The sequence below is a fragment of the Apodemus sylvaticus genome, chromosome 19 (genome assembly GCF_947179515.1).
Source record: "Apodemus sylvaticus chromosome 19, mApoSyl1.1, whole genome shotgun sequence".
NCBI lineage: Eukaryota > Metazoa > Chordata > Mammalia > Rodentia > Muridae > Apodemus > Apodemus sylvaticus.
This window is the reverse complement of record NC_067490.1, coordinates 11,693,496-11,719,587: the sequence shown is the minus strand read 5'-3', so window position 1 is coordinate 11,719,587 and position 26,092 is coordinate 11,693,496. Positions and strand designations below refer to the sequence as shown.

Below are 26,092 nucleotides of genomic sequence, written 5' to 3'. Positions count from 1 at the left end.
TGTGCGGCACAAGGCCGAGCGCGTCCCCGTAGGCCCTTAAAGGGACCCGAATTCTTTTTGCTTCCCCAGGCCTACCGGTATGGAGGAAAACTTCTCAGCGACAGAAATAGTCACTGAGGCCCTGACTCAGGCGTTAGCTTTCTTAGTCGCACAGCCAGAGCTGGCACTCCGCCCTGGGATGAAGGAAAAAACACAACAGCTCCGAGGAAAGACAGTGTTTCTGCAAAGTGTCCAAGCAGTCCACCCCCTGTTGAACGGAACGATGACTCCAAAATGTTTAAAAGATGTTTATTGTATCACTGTTCCAGGAGCTTAAGTTATAGCCTGCCCTAGATAGCTGCTATTCAACAGTAGAGGAATGGATGAAGAAAGTGTTATCTAAGCTGGATGTGATGACGCAGGTCTTTAGCCCCAGTACTCGGGAGGCAGAGACAGGAGGATTTCTGTGAGTTATAGGCCAGCCTGGTCTACATAGTGAGTTCCAAGACAGCCAGGGTTACAAAGAAAAACCCTGTCTCGAAAAATCAGAAATGATCTGGGCTGGGTGTGGTGACACAGGTCTTTAGTCCCAGCCCTCGTAGGCCGACTGGAGGATTGTAGGAGAGGTATTGGCAAACTTGGTATAGTGAGTTCCAGGACAGCCCGGGGTATGTAGAAAAACTGTCTCAGAAAGCAAACAAACAAACAAACAAATAAACAAAAAGATTGTGAAATGTGTGCACCTGATGGAATTTATTTTTGCCAAGAAAACAAAATTAAATTGTTTTCAGGAAAATGGATGCACCTGGAGATATCTTATTAAATAAATCAAGCCAAAGAGACAAATACATTTTGTCTCATTTGTGCTTTCTAGAGTTTACATAGATACATAAAATATGTATTGCACAGAACATGAAGGTAAAAGTGACATCGGGGCGGTGTTGGCACACACCTTTAATCCCAGCACTTGGGAGGCAGAGGCAGGCAGATTTCTGAGTTCGAGGCCAGCCTGGTCTACAGAGTGAGTTCCAGGACAGCCAGGGCTACACAGAGAAACCCTGACTTGAAAAACAAAAACAAAAAACAAAACAAATCAAAAAAGCCACTGTGGGTGTGCCTCTATTTGTTCAGGAACGGAATAAGAGAAACTCTAAACATTGACCCTAGCCCCAGGTTAACAGTCTTGGAACGAAGGCTTTAACCCTAACTCCCAAATCTTGATGCAAATTGCAAAGAGAAACCAAACCAGACAAGCACTTAAAAACACACGTTTAATGACAGTCTCGGCTTTTTTTTTTTTTTAAAAAAGGCTTTATACACTGTACACACATTTACATGGCTTTGGAGGGTACCTGTGCTAGGAAGAGAGCCCCAGGTAGAAGTGGCCTGGGGCAAGGCTGTGAGGTATGTGGGCCTCTGAGGTTCAGTGTCTCTAGGAGGAAGCAACGGCCTCCCTGGCTGGCTGTGTACCTTTGGCCTGAGTTCCAGGAAACACTTGTCTAAATCACTTGACAGAATGTGATCAGTCCAATATCTCTCCAGAGCTGACTTACCAGGAAAGATACTGGCTCAGTTGACCAGCTGGGGCGACAAGGTACCCTGGGCATCTCATTACTACCACCACCACCACCAGGAACCTCATTACAGGAACAGAACAAACACACCATGGTTCCTGAATTTCTGTGGGGGTTCTACTTTGGGGGACAGAGATGGAGACCCTGGGCAGCCAGGCAGGTTAACTGCGGATTATCAGTAGCTGAAAAATATTGTCAGCCCAAAACCTCCCTTATTTTTAAGTAATGCCAAAGCCTTTGCCAAGTCTGAGACAATTGTTGGCAGGTGACCATGACCAGCATGGTCCTCCCTGGAAACAGTGGCTACACCCAACCCACTCCCCTGAGGAGACATAGGCCCTGTCTGTCCCATGCCTGAATTCAAGCCCAGAGCCATGAATACGGCTGTGGGTCTCTTTAATGATCCAAGTGCCCCCGGCAGGGGTCAGTACCCCTGAATGCATCCAAGGTGTCATTAGCGGAACGTATTGGCAGGCTCTGCACAGTCAAAGAAATCAGGACCTATGGGGCGAGGAAAGCCGTCTAGGACCTTCACCTTCACAGGGTCAAACTTCCAGTAGAGATGGCCACGAAGGAAGTAGGCATAGCCTGAAGAGAGAAGGAAGTCCGTCAGTGGGTACTAAACTCTGCACAAGCCTGTCAGGCTGGGCCGAGGGTCAGACACCACACAGGCCTTGGTCACCAAGCTAGGCATCTGCCAAGCTAGGCATGGTAGCTTCGTGTCTGGATTCCCTGCTCTCAGAAGGTAGAGGCAAGAGAATAAGGAGTTCATGGGCATCCTTGGCTACATACTAAGTTTGAAGCTAGCCTAGACTACAAGAGACCCTGCCTTCAAAATAAGTAAATAAATAAACTGCAGACTCCAGAGCTGGCTTTACTATAACCTCCTTTCTTTCTTTGTTTCTTTCTTTCTTTCTTTTCTTTTTTCTTTCTTTCTTTCTTTCTTTCTTTTTTTTTTTTTTTTTTTTTTTTTTTGGTTTTTTGAGACAAGGTTTCTCTGTGGAGTCCTGGCTGTCCTGGAACTCACTCTGTAGACCAGGCTGGCCTCGAACTCAGAAATCTGCCTGCCTCCGCCTCCCAAGTGCTAGGATTACAGGTGTGTGCCGCCACGCCCTGCAGGGACAACCTCCTTTCCCTTCAGGGAACCTTTCTGTAAGCCCACCAGGCAGACAGGTTCAGTGGGTACCAGGAACCTCAGCTCAAATCCTACCTTGCAGGAAAGCAAATACTGTTCCTGTTACCAAACTCCCCCTAACTTCCACACCACAGAAGGCAATACTAGAGATACAGAGCTTGAAGCTACTCCAAAGTGCTCCCGGTGAGACCCAGGGTTGGGAGCACAGAAGCAGAGGAGAGTTCTCTGCACTTAGGACAAAACCTGGTGCTTCAGTGCTCAGGAGCTCAGGAACACCGTTGTTCATCTATGACGTTCAGTGACCTTCTTCCCAATGCCTCTGTCTGCCCCTGACACTATGCTAGTAAGATCCGTTATGGTCAGGCATGGTGATGCACGCCTTCCATCCCAGACAGATTTCTGTGAGTTCAAGCCTCACTTGGTCTACAAGGCAAGTCCCGGGTGAGCCAGGGGGTATGTAGGAAGACTATGCCTCAAACAAAAAGAGCTGTGCGGGACCAGTTTGGAGAGAGCTCGTGATGTCAGAAGGCTGTTCTGAGACCTACTAGAGACATGTAAGAAGTGTGGTGCCCTGCCTGAAGCATTGTCTATCCTTGGTAAGCATTGGCTGTGGCCAAGGGACCTGGGCAAATCCTTGTACCCCTCTGGCCTTCCATTTCTTTCTTTCGTTTTTTCTTTCTTTCGTTCTTTCTTTCTTTCTTTTCTTTCTTTCTTTCTAAAATTTTATTTTATGCATATAAATATACTGTAGCTGTCTTCAGACACACCAGAAGAGGGCATCAGATCCCATTACAGATGGTTGTGAGACACCATGTGGTTGCTGGGATTTGAACTCAGAACTTCTGGAAGAGCATTCAGTGCTTTTAACCATCCTGAGCCATCTCTCCAGCCCCTTCCACTTCATTTTTTTTTTTTTTTTTTTTTTGGATTTGGTTTTTTAAAGACAGGGTTTCTCTGTATAGCCTTGGCTGTCCTGGAACTCACTCTGTAGACCAGGCTGGCCTCGAACTCAGAAATCCGCCTGCCTCTGCCTCCCAAGTGCTGGGATTACAGGCATGCGCCACCACTGCCCGGCTCCATTTCATTTTTTAACATGGGGCATAACACTGGTTGGCCACCAAGAGGAGAGCTCTTGGCTCTAGACAATGGCTCTATGATGATGAGCTGGGCCTTATGAAGTTAGGCAGGGTGGGGGGGTGAGGTATGGGGGGAGCAGAGTGAGGGAGGGAAGCAGGATGCTCACTCCCCTCCAGCTACCTTACCCTCTACCCACCCTCAGCATCCTGGAAGGCAGCGTCGATCTCCGAAGGTACCCCTCGCCAGTCAGTGGCGCGACGGGGCACAGGATTGTCCACTCGTTGGGTTCTGGGATGGAAGCGCCAATAGTCTCCGCCTCGGAAGAAGTAGATCTTGTTCTTCTCAGGACCCCAGACCAAGGCAGCATGGATTGGGGACCCCTGCAGGCCCAGCTTGGAGAGTAGTGCAGGGCCTAGGACTGGCTTCTCACCGTCATATACCCAGTACCGGGCACCTGCCAGAGAGGGCTGCTGCCAGGAGCTGCCAAACCACCACTGCCATCCCCAGTCCCTGTGGATCGGCTTGGCCGCCATCAGGGACTCTCCCTGCCTGTTTCTTTTGTCTGCAGAGCATTGCTGGTCAGTTGTGCTTTCTCAGCGACCCGAGCCCAGGGGGACGCTAGAACGAGCTGGGTGAGGCGAAAGATAAACTTAGGTTCGATAACCCAAATTAAGGTCATTCTGGTCGACAGAGGGGTGCCCTTTGCACATGTTTGCTGACCATCCCGGGGTCCCAGCCCCTGGAACCCAGGTCCCTTGCCTGCCTTGGAGTGCATATACAGGGTTCCCACGCCTCACCTGAGTTTATGAAGTCCTGCCACCTGGAACGGTCTAGGTTGTCACCTCTGCCAGATGAGAGTTGAAATCACAGGCTCCAGGGTTATGCCTAGATCACTTTCCTGCTCCGCTCTTTGCAAGCTTCACTCTGAGTTATTCTGCCCCTGAGCCTAAATCTCTAAGCCCCGCCCCACACATTAGCGCGCAGCCGCAGTGTGCAAGACCTTCCGAGAGCCGAGCCGCCACCTCTGAGACGCTCAGCTGTGCCCAAGGAATGAGCCCCATTCTCTCGCGGCTCTAAGTCCTCAGGGCACCGTCTCCCTACCCACTGTGTCCCTGAGTCCTCTGTCACTATTCCTGGCTGTCTTCCAATCGCCACTCACCTTGGAAGAACCAAATCTGGCCCTGGGCATCCTCAAAAGCTGCATCCACTGGGCTGGGCAGTCCTTGCCAGTGTCGAGAGGCCAGGGCAGGATACCCGGGCTGCAGTCGCCCACTGCGCAGCCTCCACACAAAGCCTGCCTTGAAGAAGAAGAGCTCGCCTCGGATGGTGGAAACTGCATCAAAAGAAGTCTCACAGACATCTGGCGGGGTTTCCGGCTGTGGTGGAATAAAGGGGCCAGAATAGAGAGCATGCTGGAGCCCTAAGACCAGCAGGGCTGCAGAGGGAACAGGGGCGGGGTCTCACCTCTGACTTCCCACCCTCCTCCTTCGTACCTCCAGCAGTGCAATCTCATTGGTATCTGTCCCAGCCTGGGAGCTCAAGGTTGGGGTGGGGGAGGTGGGGGTCAGCTGGGGCCGGCGGCCATAGAGGTGCTGGATGCCCCTTCGGTCATCTGGGCTAAGGCTCAGAGGGTATCGGAAGGTGTAGAAAGGAGACATGAGGGCCTTAGCTGCTGTGGTATGTTGCAGTCCCAGAACATGGCCAAATTCATGAGCTGCCACTTGCAGTAGGTCTGTGCCTGGAAAGGGAGAGGGGGAGGAGGAGGGGGAAGAGTGAGTTAGTGAACGCCACCGCTTGCCACCAGTAGCCTAATTAATCTCTAGACCCCACTAAGTGCTCCTTAGTTGCCTTGTCTGGAAGATGGGTCTACACCACATACCCTGGTTGTCCCCAATAGTCCAAGTTTCGTCATAGTCAAAGTGTACATCGCCTTCTCGGTGGGTCTTAGGGAAGAAGGCATGGGCCAGGATACCTCCAGGCCCATCAAATGGCAAGTTGTCCCCATGCCAGTACCTGAGGGGAAGGGTGGGGGGAAGAACACAGTTAGAGGCTGCCCAGAAAGGTCCCAGAAAGGTCCCAGCCCACAGGTCTCACCTGGCAAAGTCGATCATGATGTCAGCGCGTCCCTCATGCACCTCGGTGAAAGTGAGTGGGGTCACCTCACTCCATACCTGGAGAGCTTCTGCCACTGTCTGCCGTACCTGCTCCCTCACGAGCTGCCATGGGAACCGGAGGATCCTGGGGGGAGGGGGAGGGGCCTGGGCATGGGGCAAGGAAGCCCCTGAGGACTGAAGAGCCAAGCCTCCCTTGGAGCTGAATGTGGTGACTCCTGATGCCGCCTTTCTTCCCAGAACTGGGGAAGCAGAGGCAGGTGGATGTCTGTGAGTTTGAGGCCATCTTGGCTAGGCTATTATGTGGAAGCCTTTCTTGTCACCTCCCCTCAAGAAAGAAATGTTGCAGAGCTGGAGAGATGGCTCAACGGTTAAGAGCACGGTCTGCACTGGGTGGTGGTGGCGGCGGCGGCGGACGCCTGTAACCCCAGCACTCTGGGAGGCAGAGGCAGGCGGATTTCTGAGTTCGAGGCCAGCCTGGTCTACAGAGTGAGTTCCAGGACAGCCAGGGCTACACAGAGAAACCCTGTCTTGAAAAACACAACAAACAAAAAAACAAAACAAAAAAAGAAAGAAGGAAAGAAAGAAATATTGCCCCTGGATGATCAATGGGTGTGTGTCTCAGGGCTGGGGCGAGGCGTGTCCTGGCCCTCAGGTTCAGGGAGCGCTGTTTCTGGATGTGTGAGTCCACCTTTGTATGGGGTTGGGTCTGTTTGCACTCAGTAAGAAGGATACAATGCCAGGGGTCCCGAGATCTGATCATACAATTCACTGTGAGGAACTTGTTCAGAAACTGTGCACCCCTTACTCAGCTCCAACGCCCTGTGTCCCTACCCCATTGTCTCTTAAGCTAAGTCTCAGCTTCTTCACCACCTGCTGAGGGGCCTCCCATATCACCAGCAAGGAGTCCACCATTACTGTGTCCACCTACAAAAGGTCCAAGTTGTTATGGCGGAGTCGAGCAAACTACCAGGGCTGTGGCTTTTTCCTAATCACTAGGGGACCCAGGCCTGGGCCTTATCGGTCTCTATTAAAGCCCATGTGAAATCTTCCCCCAGGCATGAACTGAGGCTCCTTTGGCTACAAGAGAACATAATGTGTGTGTGTGTGTCTAGACCAAGGTTCCAGGTTCATGAGGGGCTGGGGGGATGAGGGTCAGTGGGCATGCAGGTCTGTGTGCGGTGTGCATGTTGGTCTTGTGCATCATGGAATAAAGGTGTGCCCTGCTCCCCTGCCTTCTGGTCCCTACCTATAAGTGAGATCTGTCTTCTCCCAGCGCCCTCCTGACAGGACGAAGCGTTTCTGTCGGTTCCGGGCGTTCAGTACTTCGGGCGGGTCAGGCACACCACATCTTAGAGGTCTGGAGCTACTAGCGGGACTAGGGACCCATCGGGAGGCGGGGACAGATGTCAAGCTATCGAGCAGAGCTGCGTGTAGGAGCTGAGGCCCTCTCTTCACAGGGTGGTGATGGTGACTCTCCTGGGCAAAAAAGAAAAAACGATGCGAGAATCAAGTCAGATTTCTGATCTCCAGGGCCTAAGGTTTGAGATGGAGTTCTTTAGCACAGCAATGCTTAACCCAGCCCCATTGGATTGCAGGGCAGTGGAGGAGCTGCAAACTATACTGGCACAAGGTTAGGTTCATCAGCCTGAGTTTTGGATGTGTGAGTCTACCTTTGACCTCTGGTTTTCTGACCCTGTCCCAAGGCATCACTTTCTCCTGCTGCCCTGTTAGAGGGCCCAGTGCTGTCTGTCTGTCACAAGCTCCTGATGATCCAGCTAAGGAGGTCTAGATGGGAGCCCATTGAGACTAGGGGAGCATGAGCTTATAAAGCCCTAACTGCATTCTCCGCATATACCCAGGAAGCTTGTGCGCATGCTCCCCCAGCATGGAGGGACTGCATGCAGCCTGCAGTACAGCCCTTGGCTTCCTCACCCAACAAATGGGGAGGAGACTCCCAATAAGTGTTGCTATGAGAACCCGAGGTGATATGTGTTGAGCATTTAGCACAGGCCTTGGGCACCGAGTAACTGAGATTTCTTTCATGGTATATGTGGGACGCTAGTAACTGAGTCCAAGGCATCCTACACTTATGCCCTACCACTGAGAGGCACGCTACCCATCTGAGGCCCCAGTTCTAATAAAGACCCCCTGCCCGATCTGGGACCTCCTGCCCCTTTAATGCAGGGAGGGTAGAGACAACTGGTTCCCATCCTGACAATGTCTCAGGACCACAGATGGCATCTCCTATTGTCCATGAAAGTGATTCCATGTCTCCTTTTGTTTGTTTGTTTGTTTCTTTTTGTTTTTTGTTTGTTTGTTTGTTTTGTTCTTTCAAGACGGGGTTTCTCTGTGTAGCCCTGGCTGTCCTGAAACTCACTCTGTAGACCAGGCTGGCCTCGAACTCAGAAATCTGCCTGCCTCTGCCTCCCAAGTGCTGGGATTAAGGCATGCGCTGCCACCACCTGGCTCCAGGTCTCCTTTTTTTGGAAAAGTTACAAAGCGCCCTTTACCTTCCAGGTAATTTGCATAGGTAGTCGCTGAAACTCTACCTGGGGACCCCAGAAGTGTCACAATGAAGATGGAGACCAGGTTCTATATGAGCACAACCTGGCCAGCAAGAGAGACAGATTCCTCTCCCCACCTCTATCAGGGGGAGTCAGTGACCCTCTCAAAGAACGTTAGGGTGCTGTCAGCCCTCAAATCCCCCAAGTCCAGCCCTTCAGCCTGGCCCCTCTTCTCTGCCCCTCAGTAAAACTAGTAGAGCAGCCACAAAAGGGGGAAAAGAAATGGAAGTGGATCACCCTTCCCATCTCCACCACGGTCCCTTCAACATCCCACCCCACCCCATCATCGGGCATCGTGGTCATAGCCAGTAGCTCTGAACTTCTGAAAGCTGAATTCTGTTCCATGGTGACCCGGACAACAAGTCACTGTCTTCATTGGACGTCAGCTACAGTGGGAGAAGGATCTGAGAGGCTCCCTGCAGCAGCAAGGACCCAGAGCAGCTCCTAGGAAGGAGACTCTACCCGCTTCGGTCCGGTACTCCCTCCCACATGAGAACCTCCTCTTCCTAAGTTCTCAGTCCTCCCGGGACTACTAGGATTTAATGAGCGAGACTGGTGAGCTCAGAGAACCCCTGGTCTCATCTATAGCCGGCGAGTGTCTGGAGGCACAGTCATTATTCTAATTTTATCCTGAATCCCCAATATCCCAGAGCACGAATCAGAGTCCAGAGAGGTTAAAGACTTCCCCCGGGGATCACACAGCAAGCCAGACAAGAGCTGGGCCGGGCCCTGGGACTTTACTGCCTCTCCTCAGAACTTATGGGCTCCCCGCTGCTCCCCCACTGGCTTGGCTCAGGTCCAAGACCCACATTCCTAAGCAGCATTTACGTTTCTAGTGCATTCTCTCTTTCTCAGCTAGCACCCTTCTGTCTTGCCGCCTGCTCCTGCCCTCCCTCCCCGTCGAGGGACCTGACTCACTCTGCCCCACCCTCTGGCCTGGCAGCTGCCAATCCGCAGCCTCAGACATACTCAAGGGACTCTTGGCAGACCCAGTCTCCTGGCATATCTCAGACCCTCAAGGTCAGTCCTAGGAGTGACTCCCAACCCAGACAGACCATGGCAGGAACCAAATGGAAGGTAGTTAAGAAACTAGGACATCACTGGGGAAGACCAGCCTGCTGCTGTCCCTTCCTGAACCTCAATTTTGGTTTTGGTCTAACAGGGATGAAACGGGTCAGTAGTGGGTAACCATGACAGACAGCAGAGCAGCAGAGAAATCAGGGAAACAGCCCAAACCGCACACTCAAGCGATACACAGACCACCCTTGTGCTTCTGCCTAAACCCCGTCCCACCCAGCCCATGCCCATCCCTGCTGGCTCCCTGGCTGCGAGGTTGTGAAGCTTTCACGAGCTGGGGGGATGGGATGAATAAATATTTACCGAGCTCCTTTGGCCCCGCTGATGGCCGTCTAAGGATAAAAGCGTTAGAGGTGACCGACCCTCTCTGCACATCTATAGTGTGACAGATCCTCCGTGCTCGGATCCGGATCCCACCCCAGGCTTGCCCCCCCTCCCCCCAAGCCCTGTACAAGCAAACATCGGGGTGGTTTGCCTTGCTTTATCCTAAACGCTGATGCCCTTTCCAGCTCTGCGTCCTCATTAAGAAGTCAGGGCAAGCGCAATTCCGGAATGCATGAGTCCAATTGATGGCTTGTGTGGTGGTGGGGGGAGGGGAGAGGAGCTAACGACTGTGCTCCGAGTTCTAGGGCAGGGAACTCCATGATTTGCATGAGGAGGTCCTGATCCACCTTACCCACTCCCCTTTCCGAAACCCTTTTGCTTCCAGTGTGCAGTAAGACTGGCAGATGGACCTACGGTATGGCTGGACTGAGGGACCGGTCCCGGGACACCTGCCTATCATACCTTCCTCCCATCATGCCTTGAGCTGGCGGGCTGCTTAGGCTAGCCACGGAGAGCGGGGTATCCAGTGGGCACTGGAGATCTGTAGTGGTTCCTGCTCCAGTCCAGTTTAGTCACTACTCTGACAGGTCGCCTGAGGGACCACGCTGGAGGAAGGATGCAGCGGTTGGGACACACACAGGCTGGGAGCCCTTCAATCCCTCTTCTCCCCCTTTGCCTCCTTGCACCCGCTTTCCTTTCTCTCCCTCTTTGTGCTTTTGTTCCCCCCCCCCCGCGCCCTCGCGCACGCACCCCGAAAGTCTACAGCACGCAGTTTCAGCGCCCCCTTTGATTGTGGGTGCCACCTGATGCTCGCACACGCAGACGCTCTCAGGTGCATTTTTCGGTCGGCTCCCTGGTCTCCCAGACTTGCCTCCTGCAGGCTGCGGCACATCTCTCAACTTGGGCCCCATTTTCTCCTTTCCAGATCTGCCTTTATTCTCCATCCACAGTACACACCTTGCAGGGGTGCTCACTGCAGCCACACACCCGGAGGCTGCCCCCCTTTTTTTTGCTCCCCCCTCCTCTCAGACTTGCTTTGCTTCATTCCTGTGATGAACAAGGGGCCCTGGCATCCACTCCCTCTGCTACCTCTCTACCAACACACACACCCCAGCATCCCTAGCTGGGGCTGGAGAAGCCGGTCCCCAAACTGAGTCCAGCGCAGAGACGCGCCTCACCAGCTCTACTTGCACACTGCCAACCACGGGAAAGCTCATTAGCACGCTCAGAGAGACCCAGAAGGCATTTGGAGGACCGACTGCATTAGGGTAGCCAGGGCGCTCGGTGGGTCAAGCTCAGCCCGTGGGCCCAGCCCGCGTGCCCAGCCCTCCCTCGGGGAGGAGTGGCGGGCACTCACCGGTGGTGGCCTGGCCCGGGCCATCAGCGGCGGCGGCAGGAGCAGCAGCAGCAACAGGAGCAGCAGAGGCAGCGGGAGCAGAAGGGCGCGCGAAACCGCGCGGAGGGTGCAGGCGGCCCGTGCCATCCGCCCCGGGGCTGCTGGGCCTGCTGGGCCAGGCCGGGCCGCCGCCCCTTATAGCATTCGCCCCGCCCCCCGCCGGCGCCGGGACCGCACCCCCCACCGCCCCGCCTTCCCCTGCCTTTTGTTCTAAACTCAACCGGCCTGCGACAGCGGTCCGGGTGAGGGAGGAGTGCCCCGAGGGGCTGGATCCCATAGAACTTAGTGAGAGCCGGGGAGAGCTCAGTTCTGTTCTCCAGCCCCACTCCAGAAGTTTCATCCCCCGCCAGGTCCCCATGGTGGCTTGACTTCTTTTAGCCGGTGGCAGGTGGTCGAATCCCCAATCCAAACAGCCTTAGGTAACAAAACGTGGTACCGTATCTCCTGCAAGGAGCCGGCAATTGAAATGTGACCTCGGGGGAAACTGAGGCAAGTGGCAGAAGTTGGTCAACCCTACACCTTAAAACAAAACAGACGGGTCTGGAAAGATGGATCAGTGGTTAGGAGCACTTGTTGCTACTGCAGCAAAACCCCGGCTCCTGTTCCTAGCACCCACATGGTGGCTATCCTAGGATTTGACGCCTTCTTCCCACTTCCGCTGACACTTGGCCCTCGCTGACGCACATACATACATGCAACGACATCAGACCAGAGACAGCGAGGATCTTGGAGGGAGGGACCAGATTTTTCTGTACAAGCAGGCAAATGGGTCAGAAGGCTGGGAAGAGAGAGGCAGAGATGTTTGAGTTGGACACTGGAATCTCAGGTTGTTCTCTGGCCGGGGGGCACACTGGCCCACAGGCCTTTCCTGACCAGTCAGGCTCAACCATCTGAGACACGGACAGAGTCAGAGCTGGGGGTTGGGGGGAAGGTCCACAAGCTGAGAACAGTTCAACTATTCGGGGTTTTTTTTTTTGTTTTTAATTTGGTTTTCTGAGACAGGGTTTTTCTGTGTAGCCCTGGCTGTCTTGAAACTCAATCTATAGACCAGGCTGGCCTCGAACTCAGAAATCCGCCTGCCTCTGTCTCCCAGAGTGCTGGGATTACAGGTGTGTGCCTCCACTGCTGGGACTACTCTAATCTCTGCAGGGGGTGTCCAAGCGTGCAGCGCCCCCTCTTGGATGGCAGCATCTCTACAAGGCACTTCAGGCTCTTCCCCCAGGCCTTCAGCTCTCTTCTGAGTTCTGGTGGGCCGGTGAGGTGCTGCAAGGTTTTATTTGGCCATATGCAATCTTTTTTAAAAGCCTCAAGGTTTTATTTGGCCATATGCAATCTTTTTTAAAAGCCTCACCTTTTAAAGGCTGCCATTTCTTCCCGTCATCCCTCCTCCTTTCCCGCCTTCCTCACGCCTCTTTCTATCTTTCATGACAGAGTTGCCTATGATGTAGACATGTAGCCCAGGCAGGCCCCCAGCTCGAGACTGGTAGGATTACAGGGTTGTATTATCCTCTCTAGGACTTCAAGGTCTGGTTCAGCCTCACCTCAGCAGTGTTGGTCAATGAATCATAAAATAAATGAGGCATTCATAATCCAGCCCCACACCCCCAAGAGAGGGTTTCTCTGTGTAGCCCTGGCAGTCCTGTAACTCCCTCTGTAGACCAGGCTGGCCTCGAACTTAGAGATCTGCCTCTGTTAAAGGCGTGCACCACCACGTATAGCATTTTAAAAACAAACTGTTTATTGGATGCATGCCTTTAATGCTGACATTTGGATTTCTGTGAGTTTGAGGTCAGCCTGCTCTACAGAATGAGTTCTGAGACAGCCAGGCTATATAAAGACCCTGCTTCAACAAAACAACCCCCAAACCCTAAAAAAACATTTATTTATGCAACCTAAACAGCCTCCAGTGTTGCCAGGGATCCACGACTGTGTTTTGAGGAACTTGCAGTTTACCAGCCAAAGGCACCCACCTTATCCCACACTACCACACCTCGTGGAGAATCTGGAAGGGCAGAAGGGCAAATTTATCCAGGTGGGCTAGCCACAGAGGCCCACAGAAGAGTTGAAGCTGGAAAAATGTTACCACTTGCCGGCTGGATACCAGGTAAGCAGAGACCAAGTAGACAAGCCAGTGGAGTCTAGTGGGAGCCTGGCTTTTTTTTTTTTTTTTTTTTTTGGAGGAAAGAGTGGCTTGTCTTTTACCTACTTACCTCTTCAGAAAGTCTACCCTGCAAGTAGGTGGTGATTGATTCCACTTCAGAAGAGAGCTGACGTCCTGGTGAAAGAGGCCTGCTACAGAGGCTGCTGAAAGAAACCAGGTTTAGTTTGGGACACCAGAAGGGGCAGTGTGTGGTCCTGAATAGTTTTGACTCCCTGCTCCTTTTGATTTGTTTATTTGTTTATTTATTTATTTGGTTTTTCTGAGGCAGGGTTTCTCTATATAGCCCTGGCTGTCCTGGAACTCACTCTGTACACCAGGCTGGCCTCGAACTCAGAAATCTGCCTGCCTCTGCCTCCCAAGTGCTGGAATTAAAGGCGTGTGCCACCACTGTCTGGCTTCCTTTTTAATTTTTTGTGCCAGGTAATCTCTGTTGTCACAGTAAACACTGACCCAAGAGGAAAAAGAACTCAAGGCCTCTCTGTGCCTGCTCTACTCTGGCCAAAGGTTATGAGTATTTGCTATATTTTGTTTTGTTTTGTGGAAGACAGTTCTATGTAGCCCTGGAACTTGGTCTGTAGACCAGGCTGGCCTCGAATACGCAAGATCTACCTACCTATGTCCCCCCAAGTGCTTGGATTACCCAGCTCTTTTAATTTTTATCTCCCCAGAGGTTATGGCATGATCCCAGCCAAGGTCTCTGAGGAAAAGACTATGAAAACCGAGTTCCAGAGGTCAGGGAAAGGCCTTTGGTGATCCTGGGATGGTTATTGAAAATAACTGTCTTGTGATGGGACTCTACAGAACACAGCCTGGCCTAGAGTCTCCATTCCCTTCTCCGCTGGTGGTCCACGTGCCTCTTTCTTCCCTCCTGGGCTTGTGGCAAAACCCTATTCCGCTTGGGTTCTGTGATGCTCCTAACAGAAAGACCTGCCCTCGCCCGCCCCTGCCTGAGTCTTCTGCTTTCCAAAGCTGACTGCTCATCCTAGGACTCTCGGAGCTCCGCCCTGCCTCGGGAAGGCTCAGGAGCCCTAAATCCAGGAGGTTACTGGAAGGCCGAGCTTTGGCCACACCCAGTTTGTGGGCGTGTCCAAGAGGCCCCGCCCCCAGATCCCGCCCATTCCACCTGACTCTCGGGAAGCTGCCGCGTTAGTTGCCCCGCACTGAGCGACTGCGACAGTCCACGCTTCTTACTCAGCTCCAATTTGATTCCATCGCTGTCATGCCTCGGGGAAGCCGCAGTGCGGCTGCCAGGCCGGCCAGGTGAGAAGGAGACAGGGACCCCGTGGGGACCGGTGAAGGAAACGTAGGTACCCTCCCAAGGGCGTCCGCAGAATGACCTTGGAGTCTGCTGCGCCATGTTGGCTGGGATGGGGGGCGGGGAGGACGGGAGGACGGGGACGCAGAAGCACGAGTCTAAGATGAGGGTCGCCCGGGTACCTGGAGTAGAGGGGTTTGTTCCCGGAGCATTAAACCCGTCTCTCTCCTCTTGCTTCCTGCAGCCGCCCAGCGCCCCCTCCTGCGCACCCACCACCCTCGGCGGCCGCCCCCGCACCTGCCTCTTCAGGCCAGCCGGGTCTTATGGCTCAGATGGCATCCACCGCCGCAGGCGTAGCCGTGGGCTCAGCTGTAGGGCACGTCATGGGTAGCGCCCTGACCAGTGCCTTCAGTGGGGGCAGCTCAGAGCCTGCCCAGCCTGCGGTCCAGCAGGTGAGTGGGGAGGGCTCAAGGGAAACGGAGGCAGGATTGGCTCCTGGTTGCAGAAGGCGATGCTTAAGTGTCCAGTGAGGAGTGACCCAATATGTTCAGAGTTGTGTCAGGCCCGGGATTTTGAGGGTCCTAAGCCTCATGGTCGTTAAATCTACTGCACTCGCTAGAAAGCTCGCCCCAGCCCTCATTCAAAGGCAAAATATCTGACTGTCGGAGACTGACACCCATTAGATCTTTTAAGAGGGACAACACTCAAGCTCAGAAGGGCACAAAGACTTGTCCAAGGGCGCCTGACCCTAGTGGAGCGGGGAGAGATTCAGTATTTCCTGAAGCCCTCGTTCTCACTAAAGCTCAGCCTGCCTTCGTGGTATCTGTTCCCTGGTGACCTGTGCCCCACAAGGGTGGCTGCCGCTCCCGGCCAATCTTGAGCCCAATCCAAATGCCAGTTAGCAGTGTAGAGAAATCGGGTGGTGAGCCAGGAATGTGCTGTAACTTTGGGGTAGGGCTTACACTCTGAACACGTGTGGTGGACAGCTTTTTCTAGAGCCTTCTCTTTCCCCCTCCTGCATTTGGCCCAGCATGCCCGTTTTGAGGCAGAAAGACAACCCCGTCTGTATCTGTTGAGCGGCCTTTAGAGAACCGCTGGTTCACTGGGGATGCAGCTGGGAGGCTAAACGGGTACTCATTCATCCTGGGGGTGCTAGGGCTAGGGAGTTGGGAGAGGCAGGAAGCCTCCAGCTTTGGCCCTTAATTGAGGGCACCACCTTTGAGCTGACAGTTGCCTCTTCTGTTCTTCCCAGGCCCCTGCCCGTCCCGCCTCTCACCCCCTGCAGATGGGGCCCTGCTCCTATGAGATCAAGCAGTTCCTGGACTGCTCCACCACTCAGAGCGATCTGACCCTGTGTGAGGGCTTCAGCGAGGCCCTCAAACAGTGCAAATACAATCACGGTGAGGAGCTGTTCTGGCGCGTGTGGGGGTGGGAGGCGGCTGTCCCTCCGGTACCCGCCGGCTGATCAGCGGTTTGTGCTGTGGTTCCCCCAACAGGTTTGAGCTCCCTGCCCTGAAGAGGCTGTAGGCTTGCTCACCACCTAACCCCCTCACCGACAGCTTGATGGAGAGATGGTCCTTGTACTTGGGAGTAAGGAAGGACAATTCTCACCCCACGGAGACATAAATGTTCAATTAAAGAGTTTACTTTAGACCACAGCCTGCTGCGTTCCCACTTACTACCCTGTCTGCTGGGAGGCGGGATCAGGGGAGATAGGGGAATGGCTGTCTCATTAATGTGCTATGCCTCATCTTTGTGGAGGTGGGAGAGAGGAGGTGTGTGTGTGGGGGGGGATCTTGTTATGTAACCCTGGGCTGTCCTTCAACCTGTGGGGTGGGAGGAACCCTGTTATCTGCATTGTGGATAACCAAGGACACTCCTAGGTGGGGAGAGGGGAGAGGCATTTGAAAGTGATTCCCTGGGACCTAAAACCTCAAGAGGAGCCTATATCTCTGCCCACAGGAACATCTGTGCCTTCTCTCTTCTTATTTTGTCCTTGGATCCTTTTCTCTGCACTCAGATGGGGTGGGGGGGGAGGCGGGGGCTCTCACATCCTGTCTGTGACCTTTCCCTTCTCGCTGATGCAACGTCTTAGTAACGCCAGATTCTGAAAGAGGAATGCTGCTGGATTGCTGTCTGTTTGCAGTTCACCATAGAGCAGAGGTCAGGGCCAGTCGCCTTGGATTCGAGTCCAGCTTGGCTGTGGTGTGCCGGGTCATAGGACCTGCCGGATGGAAGTTGGGCCCTTCAGACCCCAGCTCACACTGCTTTATCACACGGTCGCTATGGTCCCTGGGTTCAGACAGCAGCTATGCACTGAGCACCTACTATGTGCTAGGCCGGAGAAAACTCAGAGCATTTCTGCCTTTAGGATGCTTATATCCGGCGGTACAGTGGGGTGTATCGCTAGTACAATGTGTACTCTTCTGGGTGTGTATGTGTATGAAAGCTATATCTCTCCCAGCACCAATGTCTGCCTCTCAGTAAAGGAGCTCCCTCCTGCATCTTCTTGGGTTTCCCTACCTTTTCTGGACCTGGCCGCTCTGGCTTCAGTTATCGGTTTCTGGATGATAAGGAGGTCACCCTTCGAGACCTTGAAGGGAGGCCTTGCTCCCGGTGGCCACGCCGAATGCCCGTGCGTCTTCTCTGACCATTGCTTGTGGTTGGGAAGCCTGAGAGCCGGCGCAGCTCCTCTGGAAGGCCCAGGAATTGGTGAGAGCTGGGTAGATGTGTCCCCACCCAAACTTAACACTCACCTGCTAACTCTGGATATTGGTCATCCAGGTTGTCCAGTAGCGACTCATATTGTGTGGGGGTCCCATCTTTTCCTTCTACAGAGTACAGAGAGGACAAAGGGCCCTAGACCATCTGCTGGTCCCCATAATACCCTTTGTTCTGTTTCTGTTTCCTGGCCCAGATTAGGGGTTAGGACAAGCATCGGATAGGGGCGGTTGGGGACAGGACTGAGGCTAAACAGGATCTTAGTTGGTCTGTGGCCTACGGTCCTGTCCCTCCCTTATAGTGTAGCAGCTGCAAAGGAGAGTCTTGAACCCCACTTACTAATGGCCTGTACCAGGACATAGGTCCCTTGCTCCTGTAACAGGGAACAGGCCATGGAAGGGGTCTGGGCGATTTCCTCTTCTAACTTCACCAAGTGCCCGTCTTCAGCCAGGAGGGCAATGGTTACTGGGAAGACATGGAAGGACACGGACAGGCAATATCCTAGCATGGGACCCTAAGCCCTCCCTCCCCTCCCCAGGCCCCCCAGGCCTTCTCACTTTCTGGGGGGACCTGGGCCTTCTGTTTCAGATGCACAATGAAGTTTACCAGGCTGCACCAGGGGTTCACCAGCTCCTGGCAACCAGCTAAGGGAGGGGCAGAGATGAGTGGGTAGAAGTGACAGCTTCCTCCAACTGAGAGGCCCTCCACCCCACGCCCAGAGAAGCCACTAGGATTATGGGGCAAAGACTCAGCCTCAGCGAATGCTCAAACTGCACTCTTTCGTCCCATTTCTTGCTGTATAGAGGGTTGGGGACCACAACCGAAGTCCTCCCCAGACTCTGGCCCTGCCTCTTGTCCTTTCCTCTTGAGAATAGCTTTCTCAACTACCCACCCCCCTCCCAGTCTATCCCTGCCTTTCTAGGTCTCTAGGGTAGAGGGAGACATAGCTCCTGAGTATGGCTACTATGTTCAGGGATGGGGGGAGCGGGGTGTCTCTGCTTACCTCCAAACATCACAGTGACAAACATGGCTGTAGAAGGAAGGAGACAGATCAAGGAGCTGTGAACCTCTTCCTCCTGCTCCTTTTCCAGTGCCCACACAGGAACTGTGTGTGTGAGTTTTGCTGTATTAGGTCGACTTGGCTCCTGGCTCTCTGGTCCAGCCCCTGCTCACCTACTGGTTCAGCTAGTCCAAGCCCACTGACTGCTTGCTTCTTCTGCAGCTTTCTGGGCGCCAGCAGCTCCTTCTGCTTCCAGTGGTCTCCATGGCAGTGGGAGCTGCCAAGACATCTAGGCAGGAAATGCTTTTATCCCCAGTATCCTGGTAACCGGACCTACAGGGGCGGGCCTTCCAGTGGAGATCTGGTCAGACCCATAGCCCAGGCTCCAGACTGAAGTCCTTATGTGGTGGTTTGAACATGCTTGGCCCAGGGAGTGGCACTATGAAGAAGCAGGGCCTTGTTGGAAGAAGTGTGTCACAGTCAGGGTGGGCTTCGGAGAAGCTCCTCCTAGCCACATGAGAGGCAGTCTGCCACTCGCTTCCTTTGGATGAAGATACAGAACTCTGAGCTCCTTCTCCCGTGCCCTGCCTGCCTGCACGCTGCCGTGCTTCCTGCTATGATGAGAATGGACTGAACCTCTAAACCTGTCAGCCAGCCCCAGTTAAATGTTGTCTTTTATAAGATTTGCCTCAAGCCGGGCGTGGTGGCGCATGCCTGTAGCCTGTAATCCCAGCACTTGGGAGGCAGAGGCAGTCGGATTTCTGAGTTCGAGGCCAGCCTGGTCTACAGAGTGAGTTCCAGGACAGCCAGGGCTACACAGAGAAACCCTGTCTTGAAAAAAGAAAAAAAAGGACTACATGCAGGATACAGAGCATTTCCATCATCCCTTCCCATTGGTGACCCTCAGAAATTGTGAGACTAAAAATAAGCCCTTAGCTGGCCACAGGGCTGCAAGCCTTAAATCCCAGCACACACTCGGGAGGTGGGGGCAGGCAGATCTCTGTGAGTTCAAGGCCAGTGTGGAATACAGAGTCCAAGGACAGCCGGGACTACACAGAGAAACCTTGTCTTGAAAAACAAACAAGCCAGGAGGTGGTGGCGCACACCTGTAATCCCAGCACTCTGGGAGGCAGAGGCAGGCAGATTTCTGAGTTCGAGGCCAGCCTGGTCTACAGAGTGAGTTCCAGGACAGCCAGGGCTACACAGAGAAACCCTGTCTCAACCCCCCCCCCCAAAAGAAAGAAAAACAAACAACAACACCAAAAAAAAAAAAAACCCAAAAAATAAAATATAAAAGAAAAAGGAAGGAAGAAAGAAACAAAGAAAGAAAGGTCTTTAGATTCCACCCTCCTCCCCTAACTAACCTGGGTGGCTGTTGGTGGGGACTTTATACATGTGTGTCTAATGACGAAAGCTAACCACAAGCCTGCCACAACCACATCTCTGCACAAAGGCCACCAGGACTTCACAGAAATGCTCCTGCAAGGCCATCCACCCAGCAACTGTGTTTAGTCTTGGACTGGGGCCACCCTTGTTATTGATCCTTGTAGCCAAGGATTATTGTTTCAAAATACCTTACGTAATCCGTTTCACCTTTGAAAAACCTCTAGCTTCAAGCCTCTGTGGACAGTCCCCGGCTTGCCCTTACTGCACACATACAGCATGCGGAGCCCTTCTGCAATGTTACCTTCGTCCCCCAAATCCCCTTCATCTTTAGGGAATCCTGCTTTTCACATTCGTATGATCGCCCCTCCTCCCTGGCATCCACGGCCGACTCCTGCGGTCTTTGCCATGGTGTCCCATAAGCGGGTTCAGAGCATATGTGGTACATGCATTCTTCCTGAGACCTGATCCGTTGTTGGTATCTGTATTTGCGTCCCTTTTTTTTCTTGCTGAGGGTTGCTCTGCCTTCTGGGAGTTGAGGAGTTTGTTCACTCATTGTCTTCATTTGCTGCTTTGGAATTTGGAGAGATGATGAAAAGTTACATAGATTTCTGTCTACGAGTCTTTGAGGGCTTGTGGGAGCAGTTTTTACCTCTTGGGAATGTCACAGGAAGAACTGCAGGTCGTCTGGTGTGAACGTGTGCTCAGTTTTACAGGAGAGTGCGTGTGTATTTTCCAGTTGTATACTTGGTTTGCGTTGTCTTGTTTTCTGTCTCTAGCTGGCTCTGCTGCTCCTGGTACCTACTTGTTCTTTCTTGAAACTTGTTAGTGTCCCTGTTATTCCCCCTGCCCCCAAAACACAAACACACACACACACACACACACACACACACACACTTCTTTTGTATCCAGGGACTCATGGATGCTACGTGCCCTGCTTTTGAGCTATAATCCCAGCTATCAGCAATGCTAGTCAGCATTCACTGTCCTATACTTTCCCATCTCTCTCTTTCCTCCTCCTCCCAGTCCTTTCTATGTTCTATGTTTCACTCTTAACGTCCCCCACCGCCCCTTTTTTGGGGGGGGGGATTGGGTGTTTTGAGACAGGGTTTCTCTGTGTAGCCCTGGCTGTCCTGGAACTCACTCTGTAGACCAGGCTGGCCTTGAACTCAGAAATGCGCCTGCCTCTGTCTCCCAAGTGCTGGGATTACAGGCGTGCGCCACCACTGCCCTGCTCCACCACCCCCCTTTTGAGTCCACCAGTTATTCCATTTTTAAAAAGATATATTTATTTATGTAATTGAGTACACTGTAGCTGTACAGATGGTTGTGAGCCATCATGTGGTTGCCTCTGTGGTTATTACATTTTTTTAAAAAAAGATTTATTTATTTATGTATATGAGTACACTGTTCAGCCACCATGTGGTTGCTGGGATTGAACTCAGGACCCCTGCTCACTCTGACCCTGCTGACTCCAGCCCTAAGATTTATTATTATTATATGTGAGTACACTGTAGCTGTCTTTAGACACCCCAGAAGAAGGCATCAGATCCCATTACAGATGGTTGTGAGCCACCATGTGGTTGCTGGGATTTGAACTCGGGACCTTCGGAAGAGCAGTGTGTGCTCTTAACCACTGAGCCATCTCTCCAGAGCCCCTTTCCCTGTTGTTTTTTTTGTTTTTTATTCTATTCCTCAATCTTTCCTTTTCATATTCCTCCCGTCCCTCTCCTTCTGTGTTCCATCTCTTCTCCAGGAACTTCCACCAGAATCCATAGGGTCAGAAGGGTCAGAATCCATAGTACCCCGTGGCTAAGCTGTTTGTTCTGCCTTCTGTAGGCAGGCACATCTCTGGATGGGTAAGAAGGGGTCTGGGTCCTCCCTAGAGCGCCCCACTGGCCCACTTTGCCTTCCGGATAAACGCTTTTTTGTTAACCTAGCTATTTCCATCTGAAAAAAAAAAAAAGCACACGGAAACACACGTCACAACTCAGCGGGGTGCTTGTGACTCTGATTACTTCAGCTTTCACAATACTTTCTTGTTGTTAGTTGTTTTGTACAGGAGCCCAGATGGTCTTGATTCATGATGTTACAGAATTAATGTGCCTTCCCAGTGAGAAATCACCACATTCGGGGATCAACAACCGGACAACTCTGTAATAATAGCGTACGATTGGTTCCAGCTAATGTACAAAAGGGGGCCCAGTTTCCAACAGAAATACCCTTTAACTTATATAGTTTCACGGCCCCAGTGTACATTTGGAGCAATTAGTCATGTTCTACAGAGACTGAAATCCTAAGGTTTGGCTGCTGGACAAATAGGGAGATTCCGATGTAAAATTGTTGCCAGAGTTATCACGAGACAGACCACAGCTGCTTCTCCTTGGCAGCTGTTAACCGGGGTCGCTCTCCCTGGATGGCAGAATTATGCTGATAGGAGACACAAGGTTTAACAGGAGGCGTCAGCCGGGGTCACCCTCGTTAACCTGCCGGCAGAGGCATGCTCCCGTAGCTATTTTAAAAGTAAGTATACTGGAAAATCCTTTATAACATTATTTTTAATTTATTTTTTTATGCTCCAGATTTTATTCCCCCTACCCTGTCCACCCTCCAACTGTTCTACATCCCATACCTCCCCCCCCATACTTCCTCCTAACATTTTTCAAAAGATTTACTTGGCCTGTAATCCCAGCACTCAGGGAGGCAGAGGCAGAGTTCGAGGCCAGCCTGGTCTACAGAGTGAGTTCCAGGACAGCCAGGGCTATACAGAGAAACCCTGTCTCGAATAAACAACAACAACAAAAGGTTTACTTGTTTTATATATGTGAATACACTGTCACTGTCTTCAGACACACCAGAAGAGGGCATCAGATCTTGTTACAAATGGTTGTGAGCCACCATGTGGTTGCTGGGATTTGAACTCAGGACCTCTGGAAGAGCAGTCAGTGCTCGTCACCGCTGAGCCATCTCTCCAGCTCCATTTTGCTACTGTTATGAACTGTTTTCTGATGGACAAAAGCAACCCCCAGGAAAGGGTCGTGCGACCCTGAAAGGAGTACAGACCCACAGTTGGAAAACCGCTGTTCTAGATCCAGACCCTACCAGGGGTTGTGTATCAGTCAGGGTTCTCTAGAGTCACAGGAAGTATGGAATCTCTCTATATTGAGGGAATTTATCGGGATGACTTACAGTCTGTAGTCCAACTAACCCAATAACCGGCAGCTGTGGATGGGAAGTCCAAGGATCTAGTAGTCGCTCAGTCCCACGAGGCTGGTGTTTGCGCTGCTCTTCTGTGGAAGTAGGTCCAACAGATGTGCTGGCCAGTCAGTGCAAGCAGGTGAAGAAGAGTGAGGCTTCCTTCTTGCAGTGTCCTCATGGAGGCCTCCAGAAGAATGTGTGGCCCAGGTTAGAGGTGTGGCCCAGGTTTTTTTGTTTGTTTGTTTGTTTGTTTGGATTTGTTTTTTTTTTTTTTTGAGACAGGGTTTCTCTGTGTAGCCCTGGCTGTCCTGGAACTCACTCTATAGACCAGGCTGGCCTCGAGCTCAGAAATCCACCTGCCTCTGCCTCCCAAAGTACTGGGATTACAGGCATGCGCCACCACCGCCCAAAATCTCTGCTATCACCGCCTGGCGGTGTGGCCCAGGTTAAAGTTGTGTACCACTACACCTGGACTTGCTTTGTCCCAGGCTGACCTTGAACTCACAGATTTGCTTGCCTTAGTCTTCTGGGATTAAAGGCGTGTACTACCTTGCCTGGGACTAAACTTTTCATGGCCACTATGCCTCAAGATCTCCATGCCAAGATCCAGGTCAGGAACTTGGGTCTTCCAGCCTGAGATCTGGATCACAGGTGACCCCTCCAATTGTGGATCATAGTTCAAAACAGTTCACAACAGTAGCAAAATGGAGCTGGAGAGATGGCTCAGTGGGGCAGAGCATAGTAGATACAGTCAAGTTGACAGCAGGAATCACAGTCATCACAGGTAGATAGAGGACTAGGGAAGGGTATGAGGGGCTCTCTGGGGAATGCCGACTTCTTGCAAATGGACGTGAAGGTTTCCATGTCTCCTGCTGGCTGAGTTGTCAGGACATTTAGAAGATGGGGCCTGACACTAGCCCCAGACACATGTGTCCTTCAGTCTGTGGGCTGATTTGCATGTTCTATTGTGGTCCAGAGACTTCCCCATCCCTGAATCACAAACACCCAGAGCCCAGTACTGCAGAACTCCAGGTTGGCTTCTGGTCATGGCCCGCCCTGGTTGCCTGCCTCTGCTTCTGATGGGAACCTTCTTGGCAGGTAAGACACACCTAGGAATGGGGTGGGGGTTGGCACTAGCTGGGGGTTGGGAACCGTGCAAAGAAGCAAACCAATAAGGTAAGTGGGGTGGATCCTAGGCGGGGCATTGAGGTAGAGATGAGACCCGGCTACGGGCAGCTCTGTTCAGCACTAGGGGCAAGCTACTTTCTGTGTGGACCTCGGTTTCCCAATTTGTGGGTCCACTTAGACTGTGGTCCTTCAGAGTCTCTGAGGAGAGGGTATCTTTTTGCCTTTGTTTCTCACAGAGGAAGCTAATAAAGATGGGCAGCCCCCTGCTCCACAGGGCCTTTAAGGCAATCCCCTGTGGCCAGCAGTTTGAAAGTCAAGATGAAGGTTGGTTATGCGTTCTGGGAGGTTTGGGGGAGGGGGGCAGTTACCTTGTAGCTGAGGTTCGGAAGAGTTATTAGATTGAGGGTAAGGGTAGAGAGAAGGGGCGTAGTAGGTACTAGGGGGACCTAGAAAGGTCACACTTGAATACTAGGCCCTCAACTAAACATGGCTTCTTGGAGACTGGACAGTAATGCTAATTTTAGGGGTCACTTATTCCAAAGCCTCCATTCTCAGAGGAAAAAACGGAGCAGGAGATCAAGCAAACTGTCTCACAGAACCAGGCCCGCCACGCTCCCTCCAGGGCCAAAAATCCCAAGGCACCAGGCTCTGAAAAAGTTTGGGAGTGGGAATCCTTTGGGGGTCTGATAGAATCTTTGTAGCAAGGTAGGGAGGAGCCCAGGCTAGCCCCCAGTGGGTCTGTATCTTTCAGTGTTTCAGCCAATCCTGACCCAGCCTGATGCATTCCTGGTCTTCCCGGGTCAGGAAGCTCAACTCAGCTGCACCATCAATTCCCAGCACGCCACGGTTGGAGGCACTGGGGTGTCGTGGTATCAGCAGCAGCCAGGAGGTGCCCCGCATCTTCTATACTACTACTCAGAAGAGGAACACTACCGACCCGTCGACATCCCTGACAGATTCTCAGCTTCGGTGGACGTGGCCCACAACGCCTGGGTACTCACTATCAGCCCGGTGCTGCCGGAGGATGACGCCGATTACTTCTGCTCCATCGCCCACTTCTCTGAACCCTAGGGCTGGGTTGAATGTCTTCTGTCTCCCATGTCTGCCTCCTGACCTTGAGTCTCCTCTTTTTTCTCTACGTCTTGCTTTCCTTCCTCTGCAAAGTCAGTTAATAACATCCGACGGGTCAACCACGGTCCCAGGACCGTGAGATCCTGGGTTTAAAAAAAAAAAAAAGCCAAATCTGTGGACCTGGAGGTTGGGATTCTGATCATTGTCTAAAGCGGAAACACCTGACACCCTTAGGGGACAGGCCTGCCTTGTCTCTATCTGTCCCTTAGGGGTTTAGCTTCTCTCTTGGCCTTCCAGTGACCTGAAGGTAGAGGAACAGGAACCAACATTTGCCGTCCCCCAGTTCTGCACGACTGATTGTGGTCCAACGCTCATAGTTCTTGGTTGTTGGGTCTCCATGAAGTTCATGCTGATGGGGAGGGGAGGGGAGGGGAGGGGAGGGGAGGGGAGGGGAGCCCCTGTCTCTTTTCTGAAGTCTTTGGGCAGGTTCCCAATGATCTTGACAGGTGTTCTCGGAAGGGCCCCTACAGTCAGAAATGAGGATACTGAAAGAAGGTAGTAGATTATGAAGCACCCTCCCCCCCCCCAGACAGTATGTTCTACTGATTTCCTGGGGGAAGCTTTCCCACAGACGGGTATAACCACACCCGAGCACTCACGGGCCAAGGGGTGCCACGATTGGCTGCGGGGCAAACTTTGCTGTTAGAAGCAGAATCGAGTGGGACTGGAACTTTCTAAAACATCCCTGACCCAGTGTGGTGGCACACCGCCTTTTTACCCCAACACTCACAGAGGCAGAGCCCGGTAGATCTCTGGGAGTTCAAGGTCAGCCTGGTCTGCTTGGGGAGTTCCCTACAGCCAAGGATAAATACAGAGTGAGCCCTTGTCTCAAACCAAAATAAAATTCCTGGGCTAGCAGTGTGTGTGTGTGTGTG

General features: G+C 52.5%; 4 protein-coding genes across 5 annotated transcripts; 2 read left to right on the top strand and 2 right to left on the bottom strand.

Moving 5' to 3' along the window:
* Positions 1 to 1,220: 1,220 nt before the first annotated feature.
* Positions 1,221 to 11,360, bottom strand: Mmp11 (matrix metallopeptidase 11). The gene is made up of 8 exons (XM_052164592.1): positions 11,202 to 11,360; positions 7,126 to 7,355; positions 5,860 to 6,003; positions 5,645 to 5,778; positions 5,259 to 5,503; positions 4,925 to 5,141; positions 3,962 to 4,219; positions 1,221 to 2,141 (listed from the first exon to the last, which is right to left on the bottom strand). Exons 1-8 carry the CDS (start codon positions 11,325 to 11,327, stop codon positions 2,008 to 2,010), a joined length of 1,488 nt encoding a protein of 495 aa, XP_052020552.1. The 5' UTR covers positions 11,328 to 11,360; the 3' UTR covers positions 1,221 to 2,007.
* Positions 11,361 to 14,508: 3,148 nt separating this feature from the next.
* Chchd10 (coiled-coil-helix-coiled-coil-helix domain containing 10) lies at positions 14,509 to 16,314 on the top strand. Its single transcript, XM_052164608.1, has 4 exons — positions 14,509 to 14,661; positions 14,901 to 15,108; positions 15,909 to 16,056; positions 16,153 to 16,314. The coding sequence occupies exons 1-4, from the start codon at positions 14,621 to 14,623 to the stop codon at positions 16,170 to 16,172; spliced, it is 417 nt and encodes a 138-aa protein (XP_052020568.1). The 5' UTR covers positions 14,509 to 14,620; the 3' UTR covers positions 16,173 to 16,314.
* C19H22orf15 (chromosome 19 C22orf15 homolog) lies at positions 16,286 to 18,679 on the bottom strand. Of its 2 annotated transcripts, XM_052164606.1 has the most exons (7): positions 18,551 to 18,679; positions 18,381 to 18,407; positions 17,935 to 18,021; positions 17,717 to 17,842; positions 17,413 to 17,487; positions 17,180 to 17,349; positions 16,286 to 16,880 (listed from the first exon to the last, which is right to left on the bottom strand). In XM_052164606.1, the coding sequence occupies exons 2-6, from the start codon at positions 18,403 to 18,405 to the stop codon at positions 17,210 to 17,212; spliced, it is 453 nt and encodes a 150-aa protein (XP_052020566.1). In that variant the 5' UTR covers positions 18,406 to 18,407; positions 18,551 to 18,679; the 3' UTR covers positions 16,286 to 16,880; positions 17,180 to 17,209. The 2 variants fall into 2 exon arrangements, with proteins under 2 accessions (XP_052020566.1, XP_052020567.1); XM_052164607.1 differs by lacking the exon at positions 17,935 to 18,021 and having other exon boundaries at positions 18,381 to 18,679.
* Positions 18,680 to 23,943: 5,264 nt separating this feature from the next.
* Positions 23,944 to 26,075, top strand: Vpreb3 (V-set pre-B cell surrogate light chain 3). The gene is made up of 2 exons (XM_052164609.1): positions 23,944 to 24,056; positions 24,838 to 26,075. The coding sequence occupies exons 1-2, from the start codon at positions 24,005 to 24,007 to the stop codon at positions 25,155 to 25,157; spliced, it is 372 nt and encodes a 123-aa protein (XP_052020569.1). The 5' UTR covers positions 23,944 to 24,004; the 3' UTR covers positions 25,158 to 26,075.
* The last annotated feature ends 17 nt before the right edge of the window (positions 26,076 to 26,092 follow it).

Coding starts and splice junctions, on each gene's coding strand:
- Mmp11 (XM_052164592.1), bottom strand. CDS start 11,327: ATGGCACGGGCCGCCTGCACCCTCCGCGCGGTTTCGCGCGCCCTTCTG. Junction 6,004..7,125: donor AAGACAGATCTCACTTATAG/GTAGGGACCAGA, acceptor CCCTCCCCCCAG/GATCCTCCGGTTCCCATGGC. Junction 5,779..5,859: donor ATCATGATCGACTTTGCCAG/GTGAGACCTGTG, acceptor CCTTCCCCTCAG/GTACTGGCATGGGGACAACT.
- Chchd10 (XM_052164608.1), top strand. CDS start 14,621: ATGCCTCGGGGAAGCCGCAGTGCGGCTGCCAGGCCGGCCAG. Junction 14,662..14,900: donor GCGGCTGCCAGGCCGGCCAG/GTGAGAAGGAGA, acceptor TGCTTCCTGCAG/CCGCCCAGCGCCCCCTCCTG. Junction 15,109..15,908: donor CCCAGCCTGCGGTCCAGCAG/GTGAGTGGGGAG, acceptor TGTTCTTCCCAG/GCCCCTGCCCGTCCCGCCTC.
- C19H22orf15 (XM_052164606.1), bottom strand. CDS start 18,405: ATGTTTGTCACTGTGATGTTTGGAG. Junction 17,843..17,934: donor GGCCCAGGTCCCCCCAGAAA/GTGAGAAGGCCT, acceptor ATGTCTTCCCAG/TAACCATTGCCCTCCTGGCT. Junction 17,350..17,412: donor CCAATATCCAGAGTTAGCAG/GTGAGTGTTAAG, acceptor TGGGCCTTCCAG/AGGAGCTGCGCCGGCTCTCA.
- Vpreb3 (XM_052164609.1), top strand. CDS start 24,005: ATGGCCCGCCCTGGTTGCCTGCCTCTGCTTCTGATGGGAACCTTCTTG. Junction 24,057..24,837: donor GATGGGAACCTTCTTGGCAG/GTAAGACACACC, acceptor TGTATCTTTCAG/TGTTTCAGCCAATCCTGACC.